This window comes from Notothenia rossii, assembly GCF_949606895.1.
Source record: "Notothenia rossii genome assembly, chromosome: 8".
Lineage (NCBI taxonomy): Eukaryota > Metazoa > Chordata > Actinopteri > Perciformes > Nototheniidae > Notothenia > Notothenia rossii.
The window spans coordinates 35,053,892-35,072,113 of NC_136906.1; the positions used below are offsets into that span (position 1 = coordinate 35,053,892).

Consider the following 18,222-nt stretch of genomic DNA (forward strand, 5'->3'; position numbering starts at 1 on the left):
GCAGTTGTATATGTCTTAAGTGTAATTTGGCTTAGCTTCCTATTTTGTATGGACATGCTTTTATTTTGAAGGAGAGTTAGCACTGTTGACAGGAAGTGGTTGTTGCTATGGAAACAACGTGACGGAGAAAAGGAGCCGAGATTAACGGAGAAAAGTAATATCTACATATAAAGACGGAGAAAGTCAACTATAACGTTTATGGTTAAGTGTTAGCACCCCCCGTAGAGGCACAAGCTCATACGTTGCAATTTGAAGATTTCAATAACTTCAATTAGGCAACCGCAGCTATAGAACAAGTTGAGGCCTACATGAATGCGGAAAAACCCCATATGCAGTATATCAGACCTGTATTAAGGTAAATTGCCTGCCTTTCTACAGGCATTGTCCACGGACTCAGTGGAGAGACTTCCCGTTTTTAACAAGACCGCTCTGCGTCACTACAAGCTGAGCCTGGAGGCCGACGATTGGTGCATTCCCTCCAGGGAGCCTCTGGACCTGGTTGTGTACCGCGCAGACAAGTGATCCAGACATGACCCTCACTAACTGACCACAACAGGTCTATAGGAGGCAGGGCATTGTGGGACCAGAACTATCAGGCCTTGGGTGGACGAGGACTTGCTAAAGTGTCCAAAAGTGTCCTCCGGTATCGAAGACAATGCAGCACATCAGCGTCCTTGTTGTTTGGGAACTTCCTCGATTGAAACCAGCATCTACTTCTTCTCTACATGTGTGCTTTAGATAGAGGAAGTGGATGTTGACATTCTGAGTCAAGATGGCCGATCTTCAAAGATGCAGTAGTAGTAATCCAGGAAGTGAGAGCTCGTTGTAGAGCTGAACTGGTGGTCGGGCTGAACAATTTGTAGAACATATCCAACTGTGGATATTACCTGACCAATTGGGATTTATGAACACATTTACCCAAATGATAGCTATTATTGAAGGTTCTAAAGGTGGTTCTGTGCCAATTAAGTCTAAAGCTGACCTCGCATGCTCAACCGTAAAATGGCTCTATGCTGACGTTGCATTTTCTTTCCTATGGACAGAGCAATACCACCGACTATGCGAAACAATTCCTTCGGTGCGCATCACTCGTGAAAAGCTGTCGCTCAACGTTCAATTTGTTTTTACTTTGACCTTGAAACCTTTTTATGCATCACAAAATTAGATAACAGCTGTGTGCAGCACCGTAACCATAGAAACAAAACATCTACCTGTTACCGCAAGGCTGTACCGCGTCCTACTTTCTGGTGAGCAAAGAACAAATGGCGGATCATGTTAAGGCAGCTTTATGGTTTGATGCCACTTAGATCCTCAGAGCCGAAAAGGGCTTCTGCATGTTGACTTGTTGACATGTGCAGTTAGTTTTTTGCTTTGTGATGCAAGAACCATTTCCCGTTCCTCTTTGTGCCTGCTGTAAGTAGGAATCAGTTCATGGGAATTCTATGCAATCTTATACTGTTTGACTTTTCTGGTCTTGCACAAATGCCAATAAGTAAATCCTCTCTTGAGTTCCTGTTTTGTGAACAGATGTGCGCAGTTACTGGTATTAAAGAGTGATCATGAATCACTTGGTTAGACTTTGACAAAGAGTTACATAAGCTTGTCTGTCTTCTGTTGACAGTGATGGTTATCCATTAATTAGTTCTGATAAACGTTTGTTTCCCAAGACCTGCAGGGTCCAAACTGCAATGACTGTATTTGACTGTGTATGAAAGTAATATCCATCCAATATACTGTTAATTTTTTTTGATTTAATTTATGTAAACACAGTTATGTGTGACTTTGACATTGTGTCATGCCTCGATTGAAGTGTCTATATTCTAATGTTTATTTGGAGTGAAGATTTCATATTTAAGGGCTTCTATTTTTATTAAAAAATATATGAAAATAAATTATCCTGAAGTTAATGAATCTCCCATGTGCCCTATTGAGAGTGGGTGGAATCAGGCTCTGAGTTGTATAACACAAGATGTTGTCATGTTTTCCCAGTGAGGATGACCTGGAGCAGCTCACACAGAGGTCTATGCAAGGACTTTGGACACACAAGTGTGTGTGTGTGTGTGTGTGTGTGTGTGTGTGTGTGTGTGTGTGTGTGTGTGTGTGTGTGTGTGTGTGTGTGTGTGTGTGTGTGTGTGTGTGTGTGTGTGTGTGTGTGTGTGTGTGTGTGTGTGTGTGTGTGTGTGTGTGTGTGTGTGATGTGTGTGTGTGTGTGTGTGTGGGTGGGTGGGTGTGTCTGAATTTGAGAGATCAACTGGTCCCAGCTGAAGTCAAAGAGAATGTACATCTGTCGTGTGATTGACAGATGAAACAGGTCAATCAACATCTACCGTGAAAAACTGAAGAAGACATTAGGTTAGATACACTTTAAGATCCAGAGTTGGGAACATTTTATGGTGCAGCAACACGATACCTTTGCATTGCAGATGAGTACAATATTTTGTAAACTAGAAATCAATGATAAACAATAAGCAAAAGGTTTATGGGTGTTGGAAATATTTATTTTATAGTATGTCAAAACATATGTTTAAAAGTAATAGTATAGTGTGCAGAAATCATTTCGAAAAAAAGTGAGCTTGTCCGAAAACAATTCACAGTATTAGATGAAATACCATTTTAGAAAAGTTAATCACGGTGTACATTTTAATGTATGCCCCTTAGTGTGGCTAACAGAGGTCCACAGGTATAAGATTGATAATAACAACCTGTCTTTATCTGTGTTGACAAAATTGACAAAATATGTCAAGCCTGCTGGGGACATTTAGCATCTTACCTATATAACCAATGTTTAGACTGATTATAATAAATGTTTTGGGAACAATGCATATATTCTGTGGGCCCACTAAAATTAAAAGCCTGATCAAGGGCACTGGTCTTTTTTCAGTCGTGTGATTATTGACTGAGCAGCGACCCCATGTGGTGAGGTCTACAAAGGACAATTTTCACATATTCAATTCAATAGGACCCTTCTGTAGTGCTGCAGATAGCTTTAACAACCTTTCAACATGTCCATGTTCATTCCGCTGGGGCCATTTAATTAAAAAAGCCCGTAATCCACTTGAATTGCAACCATTTTCCAACACAGCGTCATTTCTGGTCGACAAAAATCTGTATTTTAGCAAAGAATATTAACCGCTCATCAATTTAGCTGATTTTGGATTTTGGATTATATGTCTTTGACTATGGGGAGGACTCTAAACCACACTAATAATAATGATCTTCTACTGTGCAGTATGTTAGCAAAATTAGTTAGCTGTCTCTGAACACCATGATCTCACCAGTGTGCCCTGGTTGTGCTGCAAAAGTATTCTATTACACCCCAAAATACCTCCACCAACGCCATTACCATGCATGTTTGGCTACTCAGTTTTTTATTGGCAGATTATTTAGATTTTATGGCTTAGACATGGCATAAATGGAAAAATCACTTATGACAATTACTTCTCTATATATCTACAAAGGATATCTGTCATATCATTTATGGAGCTAATGACAGCTAAAGAGGCCCTATACCAATTATTTGATGCTGAAATCTTCAAAGCGAGGAACTTGAAACCATTTGGCAAATAAACACTTTATACATTAAAATATATATTAACATAATAGGAAAAGATGTAAAGAGCTGAACTGTTTGTCTATTTGTTGTCATGTTAAGACATATCCGTACAGTATTTCAGTATGTACATTTAGAGCAAACAAGTACAATTCTTTAAATAGCACATTTAATTGGTAATTGGAGCTACTGTAATTATGATGCTGACACAGTTCCTTAGACATTTGACTGTCATCACCTTTGCAAAAAATGCTTTGTCATTTTGGGGGCCTATATACTATTGTTGAGGAATTAATTCAGTAGCACTGACAAGTTGAATCAGACATCTTCTTGCAGGACAAATTAAGTGTTCTTCAAAAAAGGCACAGGACAAAAATGGAAAGTTTTGGCATAAGCTTTTAATGTTTTTATTAAGTTTTCTATGTTTTCTCTTTAAACTGAATTTGTTTGCTTTTCCCCAGTAGTTTTATGATATTTTTTTTCTAGAATTATTATTCAACTGGTTTTCATTTATGGTATCAGTTAAGGAGAAGAATTGCTCGGGTAAATCGGCATTCACAGTCAAACCTTCATACATTTTAACAACAGAACTGTTTTTTTTTATAAGTCTCTTTTTCACAAATGCTGTTGAATTATTACAGTTTCACCTTTTTTTTCTTTACATGTTTCAAAAATAGAAAAGGTAAATAATAAACATTCCATTTTAAATATATTTTATACAGTTCTTGATTCTTTTTTATTATATTTTTCTCTCTCCAGTGAAGTGACAATAAAATGATATGTAACATCAGTCTTTATAGCATTAACCCCATTCATTATTGGAGGGAAGCCTCTCTCCTCTCCGTCTCTGTCATCCTTTTTTTCCTCTGCATCTTTCCAGTGGACACATTCCAATATCCCTGTTGTGGGATGAATGAATTGATCAACTAACTCATCAATAAATCAATCAGTCAACAATGCTATAAACCCCCAACACTTTCAAAAGTGAAGTGAAAGATGACACAAGAATAAGGCTTTGTTCTTAAATGGTGACAAGGAAAAACAATTGAATTTCCCCAAAAAGCACTAAAACCACAACATTGGTCTTTAGAAGCTTCCCAGTAAATGATTTCTGGACTCATGAAACTGAGTCTCCAGAAAGTGACACACCACAGTCTGCTCTGTGAAAAGTGGCTACACCAGTGCATAATGTCCATGCCTGCATTAAAAGAAGCAAGCATATTTAAAATATGAGTGAATAATAATATAATGTATGTCTCTCACTGTGTCTCCTAACCTGACAGAGAAAGGAAGAGGGGGAAGACAAGAACCTTTTTTTTTTTTTTGGAGGACTGAGGAGAGGCTTCCCTTCACATGGCCATTTGCAATTTAAGTTAAAGTCATCATTTTGAAGTTTCCCACGCATGCATTTAGAATTCATTTTCAAAAAAATAGAGTAGAAAAACACAAGGGATGCAAAAATAAGCTTCTTCCTCAAAATAACCAAGGAAGAGGAGGGAAGGAGGAAGAGGAGGGAGGGACAGAGAGAGAGAGACAGAGGTGAGGAGCATGAGAATGAGAAGGAGAGGGTGCTGCAAGAAACAGTATGGTGGTTTAGCACCCGCCCTGCTTGCTACAAACTGAAACACAACGTTATCCAGCTTTAGGGTGAAAGTTAATTCTTCATCTTGAAATAGTATTTCTACAAAATACTCTTGACTCCCTTATTCAATGGTTAGGCTAGCTAGCTTGTTTATCCAGACCACGGTAGGTAAATCTAACAGGAAGTCCACTTATTAGCATATTAGCAAGATACATTTAGAATTTCAGGCTAGCTAACCAATTCATTTAGGCAATGTTAGCTAGTAGGGCAATGTCCAAATCAGCTAGCCTTGGTTCATTTGACTTAACTTTTTCGCTTTTCTACCATTTTTTAGATGTTTTTTAGGATTTTAGGCAGCTAATTTACTCAAAGTTGACATGATCAGCTAGCTAAGATCACATTTTAGGTCTAGGTGAGCTAGTTTAACCCTAACTCCACTGGCCTAATCTGTCTGGATAAACTAGATAGCTTTTCTAAATTATGCAGTGCAAAGTTTGAATGAATAATAACTAGATGTCTTTAACTTCAGTCTAGTTGTGTTTGCTAAGCTTATAATGGTAAATGGGAGTAAACTATAGCTCTGCTTGCGTTCAAACTTGTTTACATTTCCCCTCTGACCAAACCCCAATGATTGATCCAGGTGTTTATCCTCTGCTGTCAGAGAAAAAACACACTCTGCGACATCCCCAAACTGTTTGTGGCTTCTTTAAATATGTACAGTATACTAATACTAATTAACCAGCATTAAAGCAACATGGGGGGTGTGACAGTGGGCGAGCCGCTCCTCTGCATCTTGTCCTGATATGTTCGTCGTTTGAGTTTCAAGTAAAGTTGCACTATTGGTTAGCTCAGCAGTCAGTCTTCTCACAGGAGTGTGGCTTAGCTCAGTTTTCACAAAATGCTTCCTTTTTTAAGTCATTTGTATAGACAAACACACACACTCCAGACACACTACACACACATCAACCAACCACACAACCAAACCCCTAAAAAATAACGTATACCATTATTGCTGTCCCCACTACCCTGCAGTGGAATAATCAATGTTGCTGTTTGCCTTTCAAGAACTTTGCAGTCATCATTTATCTTTCTTCTGCTACAGCCCTAATGGACTATATTAGGACTTAGTTAGGTTTTATTCTCAGGCACGAGCCTTCAGATATGTATGGAAGGAGAGGGCTAGATCCTATTGTGATGCAGGGGTTTATCCATGTCCGAAGAACCGTTCAAGAATTTCTGTGGCGCACCACAGGATTGAAGATATTTCAACCTTTAATGCAAATAAACTATTTTGCAATTGATATACTTGTATTCTATTACTAGTTTGAACATCAAGGTTTCTGTGAGATCTGAACCAATCATTTTATTTCTAAACGAATGAATCTTCACTACAACTTGTATTACACCACTTTTTAAAAGGGTCTAATGACTAACACTATGAAGGTTGCATTACAGCAATGGTAGACTACAGTGTTTTTGGAGATGAACCCATGCTAGGGAACTAAAGTCAGACTAAGTTGGTTGCAGCTGCTAAAACTGTCACCATGTAGTCTGTTTCTGTATCTAACAAGACTCACATTTGTACGATCAATGAGAATGCCTTTAATTACATTTGACAATCTTGACTTTAATTTGTTCTTTAAAACCACTTAATCTTTAGGTAGCAAGAAAATGGGCAATTCTGATTAGCAATAGCATCTATTAACATTGTTTACTTAAGGGCAATGGTATAAGTCCCTTTGTAACTAGGTTTTCTTTCCCGAATATCTACGATGGTCACATTTACCCCCCCCCCCCTCATCCCCCCCATCCTCACCAGAGACACATGTTCTCCAACAGACCAATGACATGAAGCCTTTAGCCCAACTGGTGCGTGCATAGGCTATCTTTATGTTCACTGCATGCTTAAATACAAAAGCATTTGTCAATCCATTGTCATCATCTTCATGATCATAATTCATTATAATTGCATGTGTTACAAAATACAAAATATATGATATGTAAACCAAAAACAACAGTTTTAACAAATAAAAAAAATGCTCGTAGCAATATGATCCTGTCAAAATCAGTGATACTGAGAAAAGTTGGTATAGCTACAGTACAGTTCTTAGTAAGCTATTCTTTTTTTTTTACATTTCTAAAGCTGTACTTTTCACCTTTAGGAAGACAAGTGATATCAGAACCAATTATTTTCACATACAGTGCCACATATAAAAGAAGAACACCCTGGAAGCAATGATTTCTAGTGCTGTGTGGAAGGACATTAGGATATAATTTTGACCAAAAGGATAGAAAAATCTACTTCCAGGCTTCAAGTAGTGAAGTCAGCAGCCATTGATATGAGCATCATGTTCACGCAGAACTATTCATATATTTGAAACTTTCCTGAAAATACATACTGCAGGATCATACAATCTCAATATTCCACCTCTCAGATTATTTATTTTGTATACAGTGTATTCCTGAGATAGGCCCTGTTTTCTATTAGATTTTTGGCACCCTGTTATTTGTAAGATTCCACCAGAATGATACAGAGAATTGTGTGTATAACTGAAGATCAATACCAAAGAGTGACCTTTTTGGTCCCCACAATGGATAAAAGAATGCATACAAAAATTAAGATAAGGTGTCACGACCCTTGAAGTTATCAGTTGAATTTTAAAATGCTTATTCATGTTCAAAATAGTTTAGATGACATGCATGACCTTAGACTCAATAACTATCAGATACTGGATAGGCTGCAGTTTGACTTTGAAATATGAAGAAAACTAGCTGAGCTAAAACCATTTGGTCTTTCCAGTGAGCAATCACATCTTAGCTGAATCCATAATTTGGAACATTCGGAACCGTTGCCGACTCCTAGGAGATGTTAGTCCCAAGGACTCTCCAAATCTGCAATTCATGAGGCCTGCATGACCTTTTCTGCTGCACAAAAAAGGAAATACAATATTCAAAATGAGAGACTGCTCATTTGAACCAATATCTATCCTATTGAAACTGAGTAGCAGATCAGGCACATCCTGTAGAGATTGCCAGGTCAAGAAATTATGTAAATCCAAATAATATTGGTATTAAATTCCATCATATAGACATGTCATATAGACATGTCATATAGAAAATCCATATGACCACAATTTGTGAGGGTCCAGTACAGAAATCCAAAGGGTATACTTTTTTTTTTTTTTAGCTTGATAGCCCTTGTTGAAAGCGTGAAGTACAGCTATGATTTTCTCTGGCTGGTGAGCTGTGACAACAGGATAGTGCAGGTTTGCCTGCACTAGCTGGTTCTTTTTTTCGTAAATGGTATTTTTTTTTGTTCTTTGTTAGCAGAGATTTATTTTAAATAGTTTGCAAGCCAGAAATGGGAATATTTTTGCTTAAATATGTGTGATAGCCCAACTGTATGTCAGCCACAAACCTACACTAATGGATAGCTAATGTAACACTAGTCTCTGTGAGTGTCTTTGTTGTGATTTTGTTTCTGTTTGTAGTAGTTTTGCATTTCTTAAAGGTCGTTTTGCATGCCTTTGTAGTCTTTTCTGATTCTTCTAAAAGTCTGAGTCGTTGTGGTGGTTTTGTGTCTGTTTGTAGTCATCATTTACTTTCTAAAAATAGAATGGTATCAGTTGCTTTCTACCAAGGAACAGGTATTAGTCACCTTCTTTGTATCAGTCATGGGGGGCCACATGTCCTAATATAATCAAACACCAATTAATACAGAGCAATTGAAATAAATGAAAGAGCATCAAAAATGAAAATTAACCCTCACATGAGATGCATGGTAAAGACATGTAATAAATAAAACACAAATAATAAGAAGTACCAGCACATTCCACAGCTTTTTTGTGATACATGTTTTTTTCTAGTACCTGTTATCTTTCAGAAGTGCTTCTGCCACCATTAGAACTATTTGTACCTTTCTGTTCATTTACCTCTTTTTCTAAATCTAAATCTATCCGTGGTTTTTTATCAGCCCAGCACAACATTGTAGCTTAAACTTTTTCATGTGAAAGGGGTACTTGCCCAACCCTGTTTCAACCCATTGATCTAAGATGGCTGCCGCCTCTCCCTAGGGAAACAACTACCACTCCCCCCGTTTACAGGCATACGCTACAACATGCTTTAGCTGGGAACAATGTGTTAGTTAAGCTACTGAACAATGTCAGCAATTAGGACTATGCTCTGAGACAATTTGTTATGGAAAAAATTTTTTGCTTGGAGACTGCTGGGGCATACCTTGAGTTTAAAGATGAAAGGATCAGATTTAGGATGAGGGTGAGGGTGAGGGGCTTTTATGAGAGGCTTTCCATAAAGGACAGCATCAATATGACTATCACTGCAGGGAGTAAGTTGCCTTGATTTGAAAGCTTGTTTGACGCGGTGCCAATTGAGCTCATCACAAATGTTGGTATTATCAAGTTCATTCATTAAATACTCTTTAAATAAGGCTACATTGAAAAGAAAGAAAGAAGTGATTATTTTCCAATGGACATACACGATATGAAAACTTTTTGGAAACAATATTGGAGATTTAACTGAGCAATATTTCAGCTACATTCCAGCTAATTCAAGGATAAGGTTATTGAATCATCACTCTCCCATAATACACAAGGTAATTCCTTATGGAATTGTGTCATTCTCTGACGGAGTCAAAGGGCAGATTTTATAACGCTACATCATTAAAAAGCTACTGGGGCAAACATGAATGGACATCCTTTAGTTTGTCTCTTTTTGAATTGAGGTGAGTCGTTCCATTAATCCCTAAAATCTTCTGAACCACATATTGCCTTTTCTTGTTTTTGGTCAGATTTTTCTGGGGATTTGTCTGGAAACAGCTCAGTGTAGATCAAACTACAGTGCTACCTTTAGAAAGTTAACCCGAACATAATTATTTTCCTAATGCTAACTCTAATCCCATGCAACAGGAATTGATTGACCAACACCAATACTGATAACACTTAAAGGACTCTCAAAGGAAATGACAAGAAGCTATTGCTCTGTTGGGAAAATAACCAATATCCCCCTCAGACATGAAGTACAAAAACAACCCTGGGTGAAGAGACAGCCATCTTGTACATTGCCTGTATCATTGTGTAGGTAGCAATACCTACCTGTACCTGACTTATGCTTGACCCAGACTACAGAGGACATTTGGGGGGGTGAGAATTCCAAAGATTGGGAAAATATACATTTTCAATTCAGACACACAGAATCAATGACATCTCTGAGTGGACAGCACAGTTCAGTTCAACATCAGTTTGATAGTTTTGGGTCCACATTGTGACACAAACACACACAGCTGCCATTGGAGAGAGATACGTATAAGGGTTCTGGTCAAAGGCTACAAGAGGAAGAAGAAAGAGAAGAAGAAGAGGAGGAGGAGGAAGAAGAAGCAGAGTAGCAGTCAGGTGAGAAGTTGAAGTAGTAGTAGACGAACTTGTAGTAGCAGAATAAATACTTGCAGAAGTTGGGAGGAGTCTTCTTGGATTTTAGAGTGGTAGGGTGGGGGGGGGGGGGGGGGGGGGCTCCTACGATTTCTTAGAGATAACAAAACAGGTTGGATGTTGCAACCTTTTTTTTCTTGATTATTTTTTTTTATAATTAAAAAGAACATAATCATTAAACATAATCCTACATTTTTTTTATTTGTTTCATATGACATAATTTTCTGATAAGTGTTCATGTTTAAATTCAATTTCTAGCCCTGTTATTCATGGGGGAGATCAGAATGGCTTGCAGAAGTCATGCAGAATATTCATGCTGGTAAACAACGTCATAAAAATGCATTTCTAATTTGCAATTGTTGCCATTTTTTTGTCCCTATAGTTTCTCAAAGATGTTTTCCCGCTGCTGCAGAATACCTGCTTTTTTTCTGAAAAACCTCTATCTTCTCACCCCACATCCCCAGAGGTATAGAGTGTATGGTCTGCAGAATCTCCTTCCCCACACCCTCTTTCCCTCAGAGGGGAAGGGAGCTCCTCCTCATCCGTCATGCCTTCTGAGAGAGCACTTTGCTGCAGGAGATTCACGTATTAGTAGCCAGTTTAGGGGGTTAAAGAGTAGCTTGGGTGACGATGACGTTGCATTGACATTGCTGTGTGGAAAAAAATAAATCTATGTTCTCTCTCATGGCCTCCTTCTGTTCTCTCTCCCCCCATTTTTTTTAATCCATCCATTGTGTCGCTGACTGTCCTTCTTCGGGTTTAAATTTGTTTCATTCATGCCATGCATTTTGCTAAAGAGGAGCAGCGACGCTGAGATGCAGGGGGGGCATTCAAGACACCGTAAACACTCGAAGGGAACGAGAGAGAGAGAAAGAGGGTCAATCACATTTTCAATTTTTCTTAAGCTGATGTAAAGGCCAGTTTCCTGTCTTCGAGGGCTTGTGTTCACCCCCAATTGGTTTGTCTTTGGGTCGCTTCCATCACAAGGTGAATACTGGCTCTTTGACATTTGCTGAGATCTCAGTATTAAACCCAACATGTCACCCGGAAGATTCAGATAATATGAAATACAGGATCATGTCAAATGTACATGTGATATGGCTGATGTTTTCTGATATGTATGAGTACATTTTCGCCTGCTGTTAGAGGTCCTGTAGCTCAGACTCTGCCTGAGTCGTTAGACATCACGATGGACCACCCCTGACTTTGCATAGTGCTTTGAGTGCCGAAATAATGGAACATCCACTGGATATCAACAGCTGAATGAAGCTTCTTGAAATAAAAAGAGTAAAGCAAATCACAACTAAAACAGAGGGCATCTTTGTTCCGAATCCAAGTCTCTCATGGGCCCTCTGGACGCCACGCTTCGTGCTGCGGTTTGCTCTGTTCAAAAGAGGTCCAATTTGAACAGCTTTTATACGATCGTGACCATTTTCTTCATTGGGATGGTCAACGAGGTTGCATATGAATGTGTAACGCAGATGAAAATGTTCTGGTCAGAGTGTCAGTGATGATTTCTATCACGCATCTTTTTTTCCTTCTCTTTTTCTCTATCTCCTTCCCTTTTTCTACAGTGACTCCGTTTAGGGAAGATGGAGGAGCAGCGGTTTCAAAGTTTATTGTTTTCCTCTTCTTGTAGTGAAAGGGGTTTAGAAACTCAGCACTGAAAAGAAAAGAGAGAAGATCATTTAGTGAGGATTTCAAAGAAATGATTCATGACTCTTGATCATCATACACCAGACCACGGAATATAATTGAAGGCTAAACATGTTCCAAACAAGGTTTTTGATATTTCACATGAGGCTTATTCAAATCACTTGGTTTCAGCAGTGTAATCATCCAGGTCTGGTGCAGATCAACATTGAAGCCCATGTCACACATACTGTAAGACAGTGGAATAATGCTGGTGGGTAAAGTAATGATTTCTTTGATTTCATTAAATTGGTATCTGCAAGATACAAAAGGTTGCACCAGTTATTAGCAAATCAAACATAGCTTATTTCTAATGCAACATGATAAATAGGAAGCATTTAATGCAAAACTGAATAAGAACTGGTTGCACCTCATGAACATGTTTTTAGATTAGTTATTGTTATTTACACCAACTTGCTAACTCAAACAACTGACAAAGCTAACATTAGCATGCTCATGTATGTCCTTTTTAAAGTGAAGTGTGGACACGTTAAAATGTAACAAAATAGATACTACAATATCTTAACTACATGAATCCATGTAAAGAGAGAAAGAGAGATACCTACATGTGGGAAAAAAACTAGTTCAGCTTCAACTTTGCTAGCTTATGATTCTACTATGACTTCCTGTTTACATTGCTATCGATAAGACAGCGCTAAAGATGTTTCGAAAAAGCTTATTTACATCTAAATATTCTTTACACCATTCGTAAGCTTTAATGTTGCAACCAGATCAAGAAAAACATTACATTATGAATAACTGGTGCAACCCTACTCAGACTTCTCCATGTTGGCACGTTACATTTAGGTTTTATAACATCCATCCATCAGGAGATTCCAGTAGACAAAATTAGCCAAATTCATAATTATTTTACCCCCATTAATTATTCCACCATCACAGAAAAAAAACAGTTTCTGTATAATCCAGTTGTTTCCAGTGGAAATCTTTTTGTGGTTGAGTGTGGGTCCACATTAGAATTTGGCCTGTTTCCCAAAAGCATCAACATTTGTTGGTAGACATCTTACATTTGGCGATTAAATGTTTGTATCTCTTCTGAAGCTTTTTGTTGGGTTATAAACAGTGCTTCATAGCTATTTTTTTTTTTGGCCCATTGCAGAAAAATCTGTGTTTCTGGCAAACTTTATCTGCATATCAAGAAAATAAGATGTGGTAGTAAGCTTCAGAAAATGTGATGTTAAATTGAGATCGGGAATATTTTGGGTTGCTATTATTTTGTCTTTCCACTTAAAAACTACACTTGAGTTTAATCAACCAATCCTAAAGGTGCCGTTGGGAAAGAGGCCGTGGATATTACTTTCACGTTAGAGATCTAAAGTGTTAGCCATTGTAGAAATCTTTAATTTGCCGGACAGCTTTCCAAACCAAATCCTCCTAGGTTGGAGCAAGAATTTAGAACTTAAAAGACTTCTACAATGGCAGACCAACCTAAACTCTGGTTTCCAGGGGTGCTCAGTGAAGTTTTTGCTAATGAAAACAATATAATACACCAAGACAAAGAAATAATAGGCCAAACACACCACTGAAGCAAAGGAAAGACACCACCACAACGCTCCAGCCTAGCCAACATGCAAGTACACCGAGAACACAGAGCTAGAAAGTGACACACGTAATGGTTACTCTCCGTCTCTGTAACCCACACACACGGAAACAATCTGCAGAAGTCCTCGGAGGGCTGCTCAGTCCTCTGATATAACCAGTCTTTGGAAGCTGATGAGACCGTGAGTCATCAAGATCACAAACTTAGTGAAATCAAGGGATGTCAAAGTTCAAACCAGAGGACTGCAGCCAACCAGGACAGGGCCGAGATCAAGAGCTGAGAGAGGAACATCTCAGTTGGTGTGTCCTGCACAGGTACAGACCAGACCTTGGCCAAATAATGATTTGTAGCTTTTTGTTTCATCCCACTTAAACCTTCAGACTGGCAGGTTATGCTGCATCAGGTCAGTACATTTGATTCATTTTACTCTGGTGCAGTTTTCCCAAATGACAAACTACACTTCTCCTGCACCTGTGTGGGATAAAACAATCAGCAGCTGGTGTTTGTAAATGCTCTTTGACCCAGGTGTGGTAAACACGAAGTACATGAAAGAAAAAAGGTAAGGGAAATCGAGTGCGGCACACGACACGAACACACACATAACATAAAACAAAATGTCACACCAACACAGAACCACACACAGGTGAGGAAACACAGCACAGAGAGCAGAACAGGACAGCAGCGAGGAACACATTCTTACATGGGGAAGATATTTTGCTTCTCTTTTGCTTCCTCATCATCACCACACTTTTCTGTCTTCCCCAAACTTTCCTCCTCCATCTCCTCCCTCTGATGCTGCTTGGCTGACAATCCACTCAGAACACATCATTTCATTGCACAGTTTTCCCCTCCTCCCAACCTACAGTACACCCCCTCAGTCTTTTTCATTCATTTAAATGTTGGTTCCTGGCTTCCTCCTTGGTGACGTCCAGTGTTTCACCAAACCATTTTATGTTTAGGTGCGAAGGTGCTCCAATTAATTTAATTCCTTTTTGGTTTTTGCTGTGAAAGACTAACAGTGGGGGGATCTATGGTAGGTTGGGGGGATAAAGTCTCACAGGAAGGGGGACATGGTTATTGAGAGGCTGGAAAGACGAAGGACGCCACAAGGAGAAGACAGGAAACACAGTTGGACAAGGAAAGCAAAACAATATTTTTAAAAGAGGCAAGGAAGAGCCACTAAACAAGAGCACATGGTGTTCACAGAAACAGAAACAAGAGGAACACTTCTTATCCCTTTTTCAGACATACAGTACACCTTTGAGGAAACATGGTTGAAAAGGAACACAGGGGGACGGAGGGAGAGAGAGAAAGAGATACCTGAGTTGTGAATGAATGAAACAGAGAAAAACATTGGCAACAATGGGTGGAAGAAAGAAAAAAGACATGTATGGATTTTGAAGGGTGCCCCTGCAGTGTGGTTTCTCACTGGGCGAGTCAATGCTTGGGAACATAAACGGGCTCTTGGGTTCTGCCTGAAAGTCTGATGCCACATGTCCAACCTCCAGACCCATAATTCCCACCTTGCTACAGAAAGTTGATGCTACTTCCTTTGGCACTGGGTTTACATTTTGAGCATTAGCTCCACATGAATAGTGGCTAGTCTTAGGGGAAACGGTCTTAAGGGACTTAAGGGGAAAACCTAACCCTAACCCTAGCTGGGGACCAAATCTTCTGTCAAGCAGCCAAGACCTACCGATGACTCTGGCTGTCATGATACCGGACTGAAAAACAAGCCACTTTTTAATAATAATATTCATAAATTCAGCTTTGCTGGAAGCATTTCTGGTCTACAAGAGAAACCAGAATTGCAAATGTACTTAAATGTACTTAAAAACATTTGAATGCCATTCATTTTTAATTACCTAACATAGCAAATGGGGTAGTAAGGGTTGGGCCGAGGCACCCTGACATTGTTCATCTGGCCCTGGTCCTCATCCCTTTTGGGAGTTATCAATGCATTCTCACATTGCAGAGGTGTCCTTCTTTTGATCCCACTGTAGTTTAAATGCAAGTGTAGAATTGAACGGGACAGAAAGAAATGAAACGTGACATGAGACGATGGAAGGGACAATTGGGTGAGGAGGTATCTTGGGGGGTCTCTCCTCTCTCTTGCAGGAGAGGGGTTGAGACAATGATGGAAGAAGCTGGATTTGTTGTGGACTTTTTTCATGTCTTAGCACTAGTTCACAGTTACTGCTTTTTTTTGCATATATCTGATAAGCGCACAGCTTTCAGAACAGTTCTCTGTGAAAAGAGAAGCAAATAAATTAAAAATAAATCATAAGCTACGATTGTTAATATGTTCCTCTTATCATAAGTCTCTCAAGTTCGATAAGAAAGCAGATATACAAGACCTACTACAAACGTAACCCCTCCCTGTCCTGCAAAAATAAACTTTCCCACCCCCACCCAACCTTGTTACAGTACCTAACTTGGTCGTATCCGACCATTAGCATCATAGCAATTTGTCATGCATAATGTCAGCCCGCCCCACCTCTTCTGCATTCAAAGAGGTGAACTTTTTTTTTCCTGCATGCTTTGTTAGTGCATATATATGCATCTTAACACACACATTCATACACACTCTTATTAGTCTAAATATTATATACACATTCATTAAGCTTGAGACTAAAATCTTATCAAACCTCCTCACATTATTACTCATGTCAGTATCCTTATTGCTTGCAATGGAAACCCATGCAGATTCATATACAACGAAAACTTTACATATGTACATTATCATGACAAAAGAGACCAATCAGGAGTGGCCTCAGGGAAAGTGACAGATGCACTCACAACAAGTGGAAGTTGGGAAGGAAGAGGATGATGAGGAGAGGATGACGTGTTGAGAAACGATAGACAGGTTCAGTAGAGGGACTGGAGTGTGTGTTTCCATCTATATGTGTGTGTGACGTGTGTGTGTGTGTGTTTGTATTTGAGCCTGGTGGAATGTCAACTAGGATGGGGGGTTTAAAATGAGTCTCCAACTGGGAATTTTTATCCTGAACTCCCAGTGGAGACAAACTTCTAAATCAAGCATTCACACATGAAACAGGATTTAGCTAGATCCTGCATGACCAAAAATCAGGATAAAGGAGAAGCTTGACATTTTGGGAAAAACACTTTCTTTCCCAGAGTCAGAGGAGGGGGGGGGGCTTATTTTGCGGGAATCTTAGCTGGGATAATGACTTTTCGCTATAGCTCCTAACGTAGTGCAAAGAAAGTTTTCTTTCCCAAAATGTTGAATAGAAAAAACAATTATATGCTCCTCAGACACAATGGTGCTCTCACCTCCCGACACTCAACACAAAAAGGGAATGGGACGAAGAAACATTCATCTGAAAACAGAATCCTTCTTAAAAGAACAGGGATTACGTCGCTCTGCACCTTGAAGCTGCTTCGGCAGATTCTATGTTCACTCGGTGGTAAGTGATAGTTTTTCTCTTTGGGGAATTTAATACAAACCTAAGGGAATGACTTCCTGTTAGCTGAAAGTTACTTTCTGGAGGGAGGGAAGGAAGGCGAGAGCAAGAAATGAGGAGAAGGGATTCAAACAGACATGAAACTTAACCAACAGACACATAATTAGGGTCTAAAACAATGAACAAGACATGTTTGGAAATGAAAACGAACAAAACTAATTCTCTAACATCAGAACATTTCTATTTAAAATAATCAGAAAATAAACTAGGGGAAAAACCCCTTAGATTAAGAAAAACAAAATTAAACTAACAGACAGAAAGATGACATCATGTAATCACACACGTTTCTTTAAAATAAATGCTAAACTGAAATAATTGTGTCTTCCCTTCTATCTTGCAGAATCAAAAAGTAAGGAAAACGTTGTTTTTTCTAGTTTGTGCATCTTAGTACAGAGGTAGATGCAGGTCTGGGCACACACACACACATCCACACACAAAAATCCATGTGCACACTCATGTGTGCAGAAGATAGAACTGAACAGAAACACACATCCAACCACCGATGTCTCATGTATCTACATTGCATATTTCTATGTTCGTATGCTGTCTCTGTTGTCATGTCCGCTCTCTTCTTCCCTTGCGGTGTGAGTCCTCCTCTCTTCTTCTACCATGGGCTGTCACTCCAGTAGCCGTTCACAGTGCCTCCTATTGAGCAGCCGCACCCGAAACAAAGAGGAAGTGGACGGACAGAAGAGGAGGGGGGGGGGGGGGCAAAAACAGGGAAAGAAAGAGAAGCCAAAAACTAAAAAACATTGCCATTGGCTGCTGAGTCGCACTGGAGTCAGTGCAAGTAGTAACGCTGTTGGTGGAGGTGGTGTGATGATGAACTGCAGAAAACCACGATTCTGACAGTTAGGCTGAGCTGCAAGGTCCAAAGCTTTTCCAGATAAAGAGAAAGCCTACTACCCGAC

The 18,222-nt window shown here is 39.2% G+C and overlaps 2 protein-coding genes across 6 annotated transcripts in view; one reads left to right on the top strand and one right to left on the bottom strand.

Moving 5' to 3' along the window:
• Nucleotides 1-10,996, top strand: part of LOC307014087 (pyruvate dehydrogenase (acetyl-transferring) kinase isozyme 1, mitochondrial-like) — a 40,297-nt gene extending 29,301 nt beyond the window's left edge. Inside the window, exon 3 of the mRNA XM_079641797.1 lies at nucleotides 379-10,996. Within this exon, the coding sequence (XP_079497923.1) occupies nucleotides 379-522 (144 nt within the window). The 3' untranslated portion in view covers nucleotides 523-10,996. The remainder of the gene's footprint in view (nucleotides 1-378) is intronic.
• LOC307014085 (voltage-gated potassium channel KCNC1-like) overlaps nucleotides 1-18,222 on the bottom strand; it is a 78,977-nt gene that overhangs the window by 25,918 nt on the left and 34,837 nt on the right. For 2 of the 5 annotated variants that reach the window (XM_079641793.1, XM_079641795.1), the window contains one exon: nucleotides 4,828-12,239. The exons of 1 other annotated variant lie outside the window; for it this stretch is intronic. Coding sequence is in view for 1 of the 4 variants with exons in the window: in XM_079641795.1 (XP_079497921.1) it covers nucleotides 12,226-12,239 (14 nt within the window). In the remaining 3 variants the exon portion in view is untranslated. Of the gene's footprint in view, nucleotides 1-4,827; nucleotides 12,240-14,526; nucleotides 17,957-18,222 lie in introns of those variants that run through there. 2 more of the 5 variants (XR_013801144.1, XR_013801145.1) reach the window with 2 other exon arrangements.